Below are 15,050 nucleotides of genomic sequence, written 5' to 3'. Positions count from 1 at the left end.
AGGCCGCCATCTACATTTCAACAACTTTATGAACCAGCCGTAAGAAATTCGTGCAACCACGGCGGATTTCATACAAACCGGATGATATTCATGCAAACACGATGGATTTTCATTAGATTTCAAGCATTTAGAACAAAAAACCGTTCTGACCCGACCCTAAACCTATCCTATGGCGGAATCCGGCGTCCAAGCCCTTGTCGTCCTCCCTCTGCCATCTTCATGAGCACCGGCGATAAGACCGGTGAAGTGAAGGTGCGGTCTCCCGCGAGGAAGAGTATAACATGGGAGACGGACTGGCGCACATGAGACACAAGGCCCTGCCGTCTCCCGTGCCCTACACATCCACGGAGGAGTTTGTGCCTTGTCCAGCACTGGTGGACGTGAGGTCCATGATGGGAATGATGGCGCCCACACTGTCGTCGTCCCACCAAGCGACGGGATAGTTCGTCGGCGGCGCGTAGGAGGCGCGATTGGCATTGTTCTCCTCCGCGGAGGCCGCTTCCTAGCGAGCGGCATTTCAATGCGGACGGCATCGTAGATGGCACGCTACTCCGCGACGAAGTTGGGGTTTGCCATGGCCGCCTCGCTCATGCGCTCGCCATAGGTTTAGCCCTCCGTCAGCTAGTGCTGCTCCAGGAGGAACATGCATGTTGTGTCGTTGTTTGTCCTGCGCCTGCTGGAACGCCGACATAGGCGCCGACGCAGGCTGCACCGCTGCCATGGCGGCATTGTAGTGCGACTGCTCCATGGTGACGCCGGTGTGCATAGGCACGGGTGCCGAGGCGGTGTCGTTGGAGCCTGTCTCCATGGTGGGGTCGTCCTCGTCGTTGGAGACCTCGGGCGAGCAGGCCGGCAAGTCGACCTCGATCCGCCTGGCATGGCAGCTTTGTCAAGCGGCCGCAAGGGCGGCCACCTCATACTTCAACTCCATGGAAAGGCTCTCCCACAAAGCTTCGCCGCCTGCAGTCATGGCGGATGCGGTGCAAGGGAGGATATCGAGAGGCTTGTGCTGTGGCATGGAGTTAGCCGGGTGTGGCCGCAAAATAGCGGATTCCGATGAGGCCAAGCGTCCGAGTGCATCAACGCGCGCCGCCGGAGTGGGTTTCTTGGTCGGCAAGCCTGCTTAATGGCGACATACGGACGGACGGCGCATTGAGGGACGTGGTAGATATCCGTCCCGTCCAGTAACATGTCTCCGACATTGAACATGAACGAACACCGGGGACACATCGCGAGCAGCGCCCTCGGCTAGGGCGTCCTGGTGAGAGCTCGTCGGTGCCTCGGCCTCATCGTCGTCACCTGTTGCTTTGGTGTTGCCAGCACAGCCTGCTTGTCGCCTTGCGCCCTCGCACACGAAGTCAATCTGGCATTTTTTTGTCCGAAGGAATGCAAAGATGGGACTGTCGCATGGCTCGCTGCTTGCATGGCTCATACTGCTGCTGATCCCATTGCAGAACCTCGCCACTTTCAGGCTGCACTAAGTATTCCTCATTGGCGTGCTACCATGGAACAGGAATTTCAGGCTCTACAGAAAAATGATACTTGGCAACTTGTTCCTCCAGTGTCCGGCGTCAATATCATTGATTCCAAGTGAGTTTTTAAAGTCAAGAGACATGTTGATGGTTCTATAGAACGCTACAAAGCACGGCTAGTTGCCAAGGGCTTCAAACAGAGGTATGGTCTTGATTATGAAGACACGTTCAATCCAGTCATCAAGCCTACTACCATTCGTTTGCTGCTGTCTCTTGCTGTTACTCGAGGATGGTTTCTTCGTCAGCTCGATGTGCAGAACACTTTCCTACATGGAATTCTGGAGGAGGAGGTTTATATGTATCAGCCACCTGGTTTTGTTGATCCTGCATGTTCTCATCATCTCTGTCGTCTGGTTAAGGCACTATATGGACTCAAACAAGCTCCTCGCATGGCATGCCTGCCTCGGCTCCGTTCTTCGAGCTCTTGGGTTACTCCCTCCACTGCTGACACGTCACTGTTTCTCCTTCAGCATACTGAGGTCACCGATGTATCTCCTGGTTTATGTTGATGGTATCATTCTCATCAGTTCCTCCGATGCTGCTGCTGGTCGTCTTGTGACTGCACTGAGTGGTGATTTTGCTGTCAAGGACTTAGGTGCTCTGTATTTTTTCCTTGGTCTGGAGGTTTCACGGTCTTCTATTGGGTTGACTCTTACTCAGAAGAAGTACTCCTTGGACTTGTTGTGTCGTGCTGGAATGCTGAAATGCAAACATGCTATCACTCCGATGTCTGCCACTGATCGATTGTCTGCTCTTGATGGAGAGTCTCTTTCACCTGATGATGCTACTGAGTATCGCAGTCTCGTTGGTGGTCTGCAATACCTTACTATTACCAGGCCTGATATCTCCTATGTAGTTAACCGCGTGTGTCAGTATCTTCATGCACCCAGGACATATCATTGGTCAGCCGTGAAGTGTATTTTGCGTTACATCTGTCTTACTGCCTCCTATGGTTTGCTCCTTCAGCCTGCACCGTCCGGTGAGCTCTCCGCTTTTTTAGATGCAGATTGGGCTGGTAATCCTGATGACAGGCGATCCACGGGGGGTTTATGCGGTATTCCTGGGTTCTAACTTGATCACCTGGAATGCTTGCAAGCAAGCAACAGTGTCTCGCAGTAGTACTGAGGCTGAGTACAAAGCGGTTGCTGATGCGACTGCTGAGATCATATGGGTACGGTCTTTATTGAGGGAATTGAGAGTCTCTCCATCTCGCCCTCCAGTTCTGTGGTGTGATAACATCGGTGCTACGTATCTTTCATCTAATCCGGTGTTCCATGCTTGAACGAAGCACATTGAGATTGACTATCATTTTGTTCGGGAACGCATTGCACAGAAGCTACTTTGTATCATGTTCATCTCATCAAAGGATCAACCTGCTGACATCTTCACGAAGCCTCTTCCACAACTACAGTTTGTAGGCTGTAGGCGCAATCTTAACTTGCTTTGTACCTCATGCCATAGTTAAGAATGAGGGAGGGCGTTAGACTGTATATATACGTAGCCTCTGTATACACATTGTAACGTTGTATTGTATCCCTTGGTACCTCTATATAATGAGATAGCCACACCCCGTTTAGGGTGTCGAGCAGTTTCCCAAACCTACATTTTACACGCCGCTTCAATGGCAGAGCAAGTGAGAGGTCGCGTCCACTCTCGGCCTGCTTTAATGTGGAGCAGCACTCTCTACAACGGCATGGATGCGGGCAGCTGGCAACGGGCGGGAATGCGCACGGGCAGGGGGATGGGTGGGGCAGAGCGGTCAGAAGCGGGTGTGGGTACTGTATGGACGCTCACAAAAGCCCCACACATTTGTCTCCCATTTGCGGGAGTAATTACATCCGGACCGCCCTACCGCCCGATACATGCCTATGTTGGATGACACAACATGTCCGGATCACGTGGACCAGACGAATGTGGGCGGGTTGAGGGTCACCGTTCGAGATGCCCTTAGCTCTTCAGTCCCGAGTTTGTATAATAGTGTGTAGAGGAAAGATGTTTTGTTGCATCGGTCCTTAGGGCAAGTCATTTGAACATTCCGTTCCACGGGTTTTGATTGTTGATAAATGGATGTGATACATTTAGTGCGTAGATAGATCCCTATCAACCTAGCACACATTTATTATATATTCGCCGGAGGTTGAATATTAACAATGTTTTCACAGTCAAATTCATGTACGTGGATCTGATAAACACATCCTCCATCTTTCGCAGACAACACATTTGAAAGACCAAAGTGTCGATTGGAATCAAGATTCTCATGTGGTTTTATGTAACATATAATTGGTAGGAATGTAAAAATGTTGTTTCGGAGATCAAGAGAAAATAATTCAACATCTTTTTCTTTCTTGCTGTTTATCTCTCTGATGTGGCGTCTGATTCATATACTCCTTCAAAGTTAGTATAAAATTGAGTCATCTATTTTGGAACGGAGGGAGTAGCTTTCAGTCTGCCTCCGCCTAGGTGCCTAATAGTATGTGGAATATGTTCCGGAACTGGTTAGCTCAAACCTTATGAACAGGCGTCCTAGGACCCAAAATTCCACATTTTCACATGTATTTGGCTCAAACTATGTCTTACAACTGTAAATGCATGCAAAAATTGCTTGCTCGAGTGTTGTTGCATTGCATCACTGGTTCACTGGTCTATCCATATTGCCATATTGGCATTTTATCAAACAGCTGGTGTACCTGATAGGAAGCAAAAGCCCCTAACGGTGGCCGGCGCTTCCCCCGGCTTTCTCGTCAGATCTTGGTCGCTTCCCGCCGCCGCCGCCGCCACGGCCGGTGCCTCTGCCGCAACAAAGGTCAGCCACCGAACCCTCCTCCCTTTCCTACCCCCTACGGATGCTTGGGCTGTACTTCTTCTCTTCTTACTGCCCATCCTGGATGCTGCCCTCCCCGCTCCATTGCGGCTGCTCGACGATAGGGCTCGCGCCTCTGGGCGCCCGGAATTGACCTGCGGCAACCAGGGATTCCTCTTCGTCTCTATGTAGTAGTATGTGCTTGTGTGCAATGCAAGGTGCTAGCTATATCCGTGGAAAGGGGATTATTCCCAAATATCCAGCCAAGAAATGGAGCATCGTTCACAATTGAAAAAAATTGGGCAGATTGACTAGAAATGCTCCTACTTGGTTTACAACACAACTTTTTTTATCAAGCAAACGAAGCCGACCCGGAGGGTAATCTTGTTTCAACAAAATGAGTAAATGGCTCATTTGAATTTTGAGCCAACTCCAAACTCAATCCTATCAATTTTGAACCGAGCCAATCGCCTGTTCAAGGTCTGAATTATTCTAAGAAGCAGTCTCACTGATGAATGAAAAATATAAATACATGGCTTTCCTCCTCCTATCTATGTGCGGCAGCAGCTATAACTAACACCACATACTTTTCACTCCATATAGTTTGTACACCGATATATGCCCCAGCTCCCTCTGGCACCTGTAGAGCTAGAACTGCTACCCGATGCTACCGAAATTTTTGTTGGCCTGACCTCACAAGTTAGAAGTTCTCCTTGTGGAAATGGAACCGTGTTGTTGTCGTGTGGCTGAATTCTATTGCAAGTTCCCTGAGTGTTTTTGTAAGCGTCGGAGACCCACAATAGAAAACACCTGCAGAAGATTTATGCAGCACCATCTTAGTATATATATCTTTGTAATAAAGTAGGATTCTGACACTTCAATTTTGATCAGGTGCACACAAAAAAACAAAAACAAATGTGACTCGCCTATACGAGCATTCTTGTGGGTATTTGCCAAATCAGAGTACACCTTTCTCCAGTTTGGCCTTGCAAAATGTGTCCGGATCTGTGAAACAGCGGTCAGGAAAGGAAGCAACCATGGCGTATCGAATCTTATTGCAGGTAACAGAGGGAGTGAGAAGGGAGGGAGAAAAACCTTGCTGCCGGAGACGATATCCACACCATTTTTTGCGTGTTGGAGCGATTGAACCATGGCAATCAGAGCTGACCTCGCATCTCCTTCCTCGTACACACTGGTTAGGTAGTTGTGCATCTCTATTGCATTCTGTACAGCAAGAGATTAAGTTAAAAACTGGACTATGTGGGACGTTGCTGTTTACTGAAGCAGTTACGGTTGAGCAGTACATCGCTATCACATTCAGCAACTTCATTCATGACACCTTTGAACCATTCAAAGGAGCCTTGTTCCCTGGTAACCCAATAGAAGTAAGCTCGGCTTGGCCCGTTGCTCTTGAAGCTGCTGCCTGCCTCCTCGTCATTCATGCTTTGCTGCTCCTGTTGAATCCAATTCATTTTAGGCTTTTGTGCATCTGCACTCATGTATGAGGAATAACATTTAGTGACTGAGTTACATTATTAGACTTTATGTTGTGCAGGAGATCCTTCAGTATGCTGATGAAAGGAGTTGCACCGATTCCAAGGCCAATAAGAAAAAGGATGTCGTATTTCTTGTAATTTTGAGCTGGTGCGCCGAAAGGGCCATCAACAAAGATCTTGGGAAATCTAAATAAAGAAAGCCAAGTCACCAAAGTTAGTGCAATATCGCCTAATATACATATCCTCAAGCAATTCCTTAAGTAAGCTTAAGGTATAATCACCTAGTATTATCTTCCGCGCCTTCTGCTATGACTGTGGTCTCAAGTCTTGATAGTGTAGCCTTCTTGGAATTTACTTCTTCTTCACAGGCCTGCATGAATTATTATACTTTTTCATCAGTTAACTAAAATATAGAGTGTAAGCTCCTCACAAGTTGTACTTCTTCTATGCTCCCTCCTCACTTTTTCTACTGACCTTCCCAAATAGGTTCCTTAGTTCTGTCGTCCAGTCACCTAATGTGCGGATATGTACACTCAAGTAGTCGTCCCCAGGTGCAGAGGTGATGGAGAAGGGATGCCTGCAAACATTGAAGAAAATTTTGAAGCCAAAGCCTTGGAAAACTCGTTACTTGGAAAATATGGATGATGGGATGGTACCATTCAAAAGGCGAAACGTCTGGGCATTTTACAAAGAGGTACATCCCACTTTTGTATTTGAAACTTGATGGCTTCTTCATGTAAAGAGAGAGAACATTTCCTGGGTAAATTGCTGCCTGCATGACACATAGAACCATAATTACCAGCTCTCTTGTGTACCTGCACTTTACAATGTATACTGAGGAAACTTATATGTGGTATTCTTGTAGAATCTATAGCTTACCTTGATGACAGTCACTCCATAATTCTTCTCACGAACTCTTCTGGTGGCTCTCTCGCTGGCATAGAAGATAACAGGAACTGCTATGTACATCCATCCCTGTAGAAGCACATCCAAAGTTACAATTTCAATTTATGCACATTCATAACTACTCTTGCCAAACATAATTGCGAGCAAGAGCAATACCGTTTTCTTGTACCACGGCTTGGTGAGGAATAAGTAGTAGGAGTGCATCACCAGAAGGATATATGCAACCACCAGCAGGTGGTGGGCATACCAGAAGGAATTGAAGCCAGCCAGGTGGTGGAATGGCGATGGCAGCTTCACGACGCTCCTCCTGAAGGAGTGTGTCGCCAGTGTAAAGGAGAATGACATTATGAGGACCAGGAGGATACCAGTCCACCCTGGAGTGCTCGCCAACAGAGTTCCCCATGTTGGTTGAACATAGTTGAAGAAGGGCCCCAGCTTCTCCTGGAACTTGTCACTTGGGCAGGAGACCAGCCTTGGGAAGTCGCAGGTCAGGTGAACAACCGTATGCATACCCGCTCCAATTGCAATTCCAACCGCGATAACCTGGATACATTGCGATCGTTAAAGGGGGGCGTACTGTCCATTGCATGCTGCAGATGCCGGTAAGATGTTCCTTGTATTGTCCTGGAATGGAAATGGCACAAAGGGCTATGTACCTTGTGGAAGTTTATGTTGTCGTCAAATGGTATGACGGCACTGAGTGCAGTCGATCGGAGTGCTGTCAATGTGTTTCGGCACACCGGGAGGAGTATGAGGGCCATGTTCAGCTTGGTCGTCTCAGCGGCACCCTTGGCGATGCAGACACAGTAGCCCATCACCTCGAAGACGGCCCGATTCCTGTACTGTATGAACTTGAATATGAAGAGGGCAATGTTGGCGATCCCCCACAGCGTCAGGAACCATATCCTCTTCCAGTTCTCGTGGATGAAGTCGACGGTCTCATGAATCTGTTTCTGCATTGGGCTCCGGTGACTGGACGGAACCATTGTCTTGGCGAGGCTGGTTGACGCCTGGTCCATCTGATCCTGTGACCCCTCTTCCATCACCATCTTACGGAGTAGCTTCTCCAGCTGCCAAATCTGCATCAGGACAGAAGATGAGCATATATGTAAGCATGCTGGTGCTGCATCAGAAGAAGAGAAGTTTTCATTTCTTGGCACCTCAATGTAACCGCGGGCATCAGGGTCCAGCTCTTCCATGATGAGCGAGGCGTAGGTCGCGGCATGTTTCTTCAGCTTGGCAAGCTTGTTTGCCCCGGCGCTCAGCACAATGATCTGCACATGGAATGAAAACCCTGAAATTTCATAGACTTTGTGGAGAAGGGCAGGCAGGCAGGTCCGGAGACGGCGTGCTGCTGACCTCCTTGACCTCTTCTTCTGTGAGCTTTCCATCGCCGTTCTTGTCGCACCTGGTTGCAAAACAAACTCATCAAGACGCCGGCAGCGAGGTATCGCCACTCAAGAGAAGGTAAGGTAGAGCTTTATTACATGTCAAAAAAGATGCGTAGCCGTGCATCAAAGTTGTTGTCAGACATCTCCTCCCAGCACTCGTGGAGCTGCTCCTTGGTGAGTCCTTGCTCCGGGTCGATCTTCCTTCTCCTCGCCATCGCCGCGAATACCTCGCTTGCGAACTCCTTGGAGTCCGCCATGCCTGTGAGAAGCAGAGCCGTTCTGGGCTTAGAGATTCAGAGATCTCATTCGTGCAGCCTAAGATTCAGTTTCAAGGTGATACGTTTGCTAATTATCCTCTGATAAATAAACGATTACTACGTCCCGGATCAACCAATGTGGCTGGCTAATGCTTTGCTGGCCAACCTGAAAATCTGTCTGACATGTTTTGGAAAAGAGAGCACTACGGATTCTGACATGCTTTGCCGGACCGTCAAGCTAGTAGCTATCAGAGATTCAGAGGGCATCGAGATTGCGGGAGCGGGAGGCAACAAGAAAGGACGGTCGGCTGATCGCGCGCACGTACGTACCGATGCACTTGGCGAAGTTGTCCTGGTGGAGGCGGCCGTCGGCGCTCATCTCGTCGAAGCGCTTCTCGACGGACTTCCAGCCGTCCTTGCCGGCGGCGGTCTTGTCGAGGAAGCGGAGGCCCTTGAGCGCCGGCTGCGCGCTGGAGTGCGTCCGCCTGAGGCCCATGTCGGGCACGCGGAAGGACGTGACCCTCGAGGCCAGCCGCTTCATCCCCGACGTCAGCCGCGACGGCTGCTTCCTCATCGTGGGCGCCGAGTACGGATGCGGCTGCGGCTGCGGCGGCGGCTGCTGATGCTCGCCGCCGAGCGGCACGTCCACGTACCCCTCCGACGACGACGCCATTGCGCGCTGCACCGGTGATGGCACCACCGCCCAAGCCCAATGCGAGGCCGCTGGTGGGCGTAGTAAATTTGGAAGGTGGGAGACGAGGGGGGGAGGAGAGGAGAAAGCGAGGAGAACTGTGGCGCGTGTTGCGGAGAGGGGTCGCGCCAATTTTAGCCGTTGCACCTGCATGCAGTGCGCCCGGCAAGGCCGGCCGACCGGCTTCCTTTTGCTTGGACCTGAGATGAGAGCGTGGCACTGGCACCTGTGGCCGTGGCGTGCCGTCCACGCGAGCCTGCCCTGCGCTGCGCTGCCAGACGTGACTGTGCGACGCGAGTGCCGGTAGGTGCCATTTGCCAAAAGCGCCGCACCCCACTTTTTTTTTTGTTTTGGAAAAAGCCTTTGGACGTACAGTGATCTAAAAGATCTTAGTATATTATAGTTTACAAAGAAAGTACTGTAGTATATACTATTAATCAAACCAGTAGCAAAACACTCCTGAAAAGTTCAAAAAAAATGTACTCCCTCTGTCCCAAAAAATAAAGTTCTGGGATTTTTGTCAAACTTGGTAAAATGTTTTTTTCGAAAATATTAGATCTATTATAAAGATTCACAGAATGTACAATGCACCCCAAACATAATAAAAAAATTACATCGAGGTTCATGGACAACCGAACGACCATTGCCGCTGCCAAAACAAGCCGCCGACGCGCCATTGTCGTCGCTCCCATACCGGAGCCAGCCTAACCATGTCGATAACAGCCGGGAAGTCTTCGTGCACGTGCCCCTAAGGACCAGCGTTCGGGAGCCGTAGTCATCGCCATTGAATTCTTGAATCGATCTGAAGAACCTAATATCAAATTTCGCTATTGTGTACGCATGACGAGAAACCCTAACCTCGCTGCTCCGAAGAGCTGGCAGGAATCTACGCCGGAGGTCCGTCTAACCTGTCCCGACAAACGAATTTGAGGAGGATCGGAGCCCGAAAGACTGACTCGAAGAAGAAGCACCGCCATTCGTCTGAACGCCGCCCTTGCGAGAACCAAAACTCTACCTATCTAAGCCGAAGCACCAGGAATACCCTCCCTGCCACCAGCTGCCGGAGCGGCAGGCGGAGGGGAGGCGAATTCACGGGCTCGACGGCGAAGATCGAAGAGAAGAAGGCTTTCCCTAGTCGCCTTTCGAGAGGGGGAAAAAGCTGCACAATAAACTTAGTAAAATCTGATCAAGTGTATATACATATCCGGAAATATTCAAAGATCTACTATAGGAATTATGTTCCCTTCGTTTCAAAATACTTATCATGATTTTAATTAAATTTCAACAAAAACCAGACAAGTATTTTGGAATGGGGGAACTATATAATATGAAAATACATTTCATAGACTTTTTTGTGAAAAAATTCAGATCTATTATAAAAATTCACGAGAAGTACAAAGCACCTCATTTCATAGACCACCGAGTGACCACTACCACTGCTAGAACGAGCCATCAACGCGTCATTGTCGTCGCTCCCTTACCAGAGTCGGCTTAACCTTTTCAATGACAGTTGAGAAGTCTTCGTGTGCGTGCCCCTAAGGGACAACACCCTGGAGCTGCAGCCATCGTCATTGAACTCTTAAATAGATCTGAAGCACCTCACACCAAATCTCACCACCCCCTAACATCACCGCCCCACGGAGACGACATGGATCTATGTCAGAGCTTCATCGACTACGTCCAGACAGACGAACTCAAGGACGATCAAAGATCGGAAGACAAACTAAAGAAGAAGCGCTGCCATCTGTTGGGGAATGAAGCATGAAATTCAAAAAAATAAATCCTATGAACACCCAAATCTATCTAGGAGAAGTATAGCAACAAGAGGGGAGAGTGTGTCTACGTACCCTCGTAGACCGTTAAGCGGAAGCGTATATCACGCGGTTGATGTAGTCGTACTCGTCACGATCCAGTCGTGATCCAAACCGATGAAGTACCGAAGGGACGACACCTCCGTGTTCAGCACACGTACGGCTCGATGGCGTCTCCTCCTCCTTGATCCAGCAAGCGAGGGAGGAGAAGTATATGGCATCACCTGCAACACAACGGCGTGATGGTTACGGTGGTGGAGTGATTCTGACAGGGCTACGCCGAGCACTACCGAAACAACGAAGACAGAGGAGTTGCGAAGTAACGGGAGAGAGGGGGGCCAAGGGCTTGTGTGTACTATTGGGGGCACCCCCTCCCCTCTATATATAGGTGGAGGGGCATGGTGGCCATCCCTCCAAGCCCTAGGGGCGCACCAAGGGGGGAGTTGGACTGCTCCTTTCCATACACAGGTGGACTTTCCACCTCTCCCAAGCCACATGGGCCTAGAGGGACTTGTGTGCCTGGCCCAATAACACCAGAGCGCCTCCCCTCAGCCCATGCTATCCCTTGGGACATGGTGGAACCCTTGGTGGACTTCCAGACTCATCCCGAAGTTTCCAGAACCTTCCGGAAGCTTCCCGGTACAATACCAAAAATACTGAAACTTTTTTCCGGAACCCTGAAAGCAACTTTCATATATAAATCTTTACCTTCGGACCATTCTGGAGGACCTCGTGACGTCCAGGGTCTCATCCGGTACTCCGAGCAACATTCGGTCACCAACATGCATATCCCAATATTACTCTAGTATTATCGAACGTTAAGCATGCGGACCCTATGGGTTCGAGAATCATGTAGACATGACCGAGACACCTCTTCGGTTCATAACCGATAGCAGAGCCTGGATGCCCATATTGGTTCCTACATATTCCACGAAGATCTTTTATCGGTTGAACCATGATGTCAAGGATTCGGTTAATCCCGTATGCAATCCCCTTTGCCCGGTGATATGTTACTTGCCCGAGATTCGGTCATCAGTATCTCCATACCTAGTTCAATCTCATTGCCGACAAGTCTCTTCTCTCGTTTCGTAATGCAAGATCTCATGACTAACTCATTAACCACATTGCTTGCAAGCTCTTTGCGATGTTGTATTACCGATAGGGCCCAAAGATATCTCTCTGTCACACGGAGTGACAAATCCCAGTCTCGATCCATGCCAACCCAATAGACACCTTCGGAGATACCTGTAGAGCATCTTATGATCACCCAGTTACGAAGTGATGTTTGATAGCACACAAGGTAGTCCTCCGGTATCTGGGAGTTGCATGATCTCATGGTCTTAGGAATAGATACTTGACATGAAGAAAGCTATAGCAATAAACTCAAGTGATACGATCGAATGAGAAGTTTACGGTTGGGTCTTGTCCATCACATAATTCTCCTAATGATGTGATCCCGTTATCAAATGACAAATCATGTCTGCATGGTTAGGAAACCTTAACCATCTTTGATCAACGAGCTAGTCTAGTAGAGGCTCGGTAGGGGCATAGTATTTGTTTATGTATTCACACTTGTATTTAAGTTTCTAGTCAATACAATTCTAGCATGAATAATAAACCTTTATCATGAACAAGGAAATATGATAATAACAATTTATTATTGCCTCTAGGGCATATTTCCAACAGTCTCCCACTTGCACTAGAGTCAATAATCTAGATTACATAGTTATGAATCTAACACCCATGGAGTCTTGGTGTTGATCATGTTTCGCTCGTGGAAGAGGTTAGTCAACGGGTCTGCCACATTTTGATTGGTATGTACTTTGCAAAGTTCTATGTCTCCATCCTTAACATAATTACGAATGGAGTTGAAGTGGCGCTTGATGTGCTTGGTTCTTTTGTGAAACCTGGGCTCCTTGGCAATGACAATAGCTCCAGTGTTGGCACAAAAGACAGTCATTGGATCCGATACACTAAATATTACACCCAGATTGGATATGAACTCCTTCATCTAGACTCCTTGCGCTGCTTCCAAAGCAGCTATATACTCTGCTTCACATGTAGATCCCACCACAACGCTCTGCTTAGAACTGCACCAACTAACCGCTACACCATTCAATATAAATACGTATCCGATTTGAGACTTAGAGTCATCTGGATCTGTGTCGAAACTAGCATTGAGGTAACCCTTTACGACGAGCTCTTCGTCACCTCCATAAACAAGAAACATGTCCTTAGTCATTTTTAGGTACTCCAGGTTGTTCTTGACCATTGTCCAGTGATCTACTCCTGGATCACTTTCGTACCTCCCTGCCAGACTTATGGCAAGGCACACATCAGGTCTGGTACACAACATGGCATACATATAGAGCCTATGGTTGTGGCATAGGGAATGACTTTCATCCTTTCTCTTTCTTCTGCGGTGGTCGGGCTTTGTCGTGGAATTAACACGTCAGATGTCCTAGTGAGAGGACTTAGTCGTGGAGCCATGGCAACGAGATTAGCTTAAAGGGGTTAAACCGGACAAAGGACATGGGGAGTTTATACTGGTTCGGCCCCTTGCGGTGAAGGTAAAAGCCTACGATCTAGTTGTGGTGGAATTGATGGGGTCTCGAGGAGCAGGGAGCGAATCTGCTTTACCTATCTCTCGAGTTGTTGTTTCTTGTCCCTGAACCGCCACTGGGTCGTCCCTTTATATACACAGGTTGACGCCCGACGGTTTACAGAATATCGAGGCCGGCTCATACACGTGCCCGACTCGGTTTCTACCTTTCCCTAACTTACAACACAAGTTACATAATTCATGACGGTTTATGTCTATGGGCCTTAATCCGCCCTTGGGCTCCAGGCCTCTAAGCTTCAATAATAAAGCGCCATACTCCTTGTCTTGATGGGCTTCAATACGGATGAGCATAACCCGGCCCCTCCTGGGCGGTTTATACTCAGTAGTTATATCCCCAACATTAGGCCCCAGATTGATTTGAACCTGTTCATGTCAATCTTCAATCCTTAGAAAAACTCCTTGATCTTCAAAGAATCTTGTAAATCGCCATGACATCATTTCCATATGAACTTGGTAAACCGCCATGACGTCATCTTTTAAGATTGTAATAAATCACCGTGACATCATCTCTATATAAAAACCCTGTAAATACATCCTTTTAATTAATGACCCTCCAAAAACCGAGGCGACAGCTGTGTCAGATATCCATTTTTGGGTTCCTCGATTCCCGCGCCTGTCACTTATCCCTTAACCTTATAAATATGGCTAAGGGTCATTCTTTCCTTTCCCCTTCGTGCCCCTTCGCCTCATCGTCTTCCTCGCGTGCCTCAGAGCTTCGAGCGCAGCCGCCGCCGTCAACCTTCGCTTCCGCACCGCCAACGGCCGCTGCATCAACCTGATCTGACCAGAGAAACACGACACCTCCTCCTCTGTTCAGCAGCATCAGTAAGTACTTCTCTTCTCATATAACAAATCTGCATTAGGGTTTCCGCTGTTCATCAGCGTTCTTCACCGTTCCTCACTTTCTTCTTTTAGATCGTGTAGTTTGATTTGAATCTGATAGTAAAGGCGAGCAATAGTAGTTTAGCATCCCTTTCCAATCACAGAAGATACCTTTCTCTGCATAAGATCCCATCTAAGAATATGTGTTCCTCTGCTGTCGTGATTTTAGGTTTAAAATTTATCTCCTTTTTAGAACTGCGGTAGATCCAAAATTATAACACCAACCTGTGAAATCTGTTTGTACAACACTTAGGAATTTTTCAGATCTGTAACTTCCACACCATTGTAGGCGGTTTATACTTTTTAGAAGATGATAACCCGCTAGGTACCATTAGCCCTCTTTTTAAACCGCCGACTCATTGTCAATATAAAATTCTGGCTTATCATGCGCATATGTTTCAATTTGTTTTTCCTTTCTTTAAACCGGATTATCTGCATCAATCAAAAACCGTAAACCGGCCTTGATCTTCTTTTCCAGCTTTCTATTCAAATGGCCAAAACATTTTATGCTTGCAATTGGGTCCCTTCCCGGGTTACTGAAGAGCAACTGACCGGGTATGTTGTGACTGGCGCTTTAGCGAGCAAGGGAACCATCCACTGGAGAGTCTCTGGTTTAGAAAATCCTCCTGAGCCTCAGAATGACGAAGTGATTGTTTTTACT

General features: G+C 48.3%; 1 protein-coding gene and 1 long non-coding RNA gene across 4 annotated transcripts; one reads left to right on the top strand and one right to left on the bottom strand.

The window, feature by feature from the left end:
* The first annotated feature begins 4,169 nt into the window (after window positions 1-4,169).
* On the top strand, window positions 4,170-6,747 carry LOC123136472 (uncharacterized). Of its 3 annotated transcripts, none has more exons than XR_006467016.1 (3): window positions 4,170-4,335; window positions 5,224-5,532; window positions 5,888-6,747. It is a non-coding gene; the product is annotated as an uncharacterized lncRNA (long non-coding RNA). The 3 variants fall into 3 exon arrangements; XR_006467014.1 differs by having other exon boundaries at window positions 5,224-6,099; window positions 6,315-6,747; XR_006467013.1 differs by having other exon boundaries at window positions 5,224-6,747.
* On the bottom strand, window positions 4,677-9,227 carry LOC123136467 (putative respiratory burst oxidase homolog protein H). Its single transcript, XM_044555840.1, has 15 exons — window positions 8,713-9,227; window positions 8,222-8,384; window positions 8,094-8,142; window positions 7,895-8,008; window positions 7,391-7,813; window positions 6,891-7,277; window positions 6,708-6,803; window positions 6,485-6,600; window positions 6,303-6,405; window positions 6,110-6,198; window positions 5,864-6,014; window positions 5,637-5,786; window positions 5,428-5,556; window positions 5,259-5,337; window positions 4,677-5,142 (listed from the first exon to the last, which is right to left on the bottom strand). The coding sequence occupies exons 1-15, from the start codon at window positions 9,224-9,226 to the stop codon at window positions 5,033-5,035; spliced, it is 2,673 nt and encodes an 890-aa protein (XP_044411775.1). The 5' UTR covers window position 9,227; the 3' UTR covers window positions 4,677-5,032.
* Window positions 9,228-15,050: the final 5,823 nt, after the last annotated feature.

The sequence above is a fragment of the Triticum aestivum genome, chromosome 1B (assembly GCF_018294505.1).
Source record: "Triticum aestivum cultivar Chinese Spring chromosome 1B, IWGSC CS RefSeq v2.1, whole genome shotgun sequence".
NCBI classification, from domain to species: domain Eukaryota; kingdom Viridiplantae; phylum Streptophyta; class Magnoliopsida; order Poales; family Poaceae; genus Triticum; species Triticum aestivum.
The sequence above is the reverse complement of the archived record's forward strand: the minus strand, read 5'-3'. Positions and strand labels throughout refer to the sequence as shown.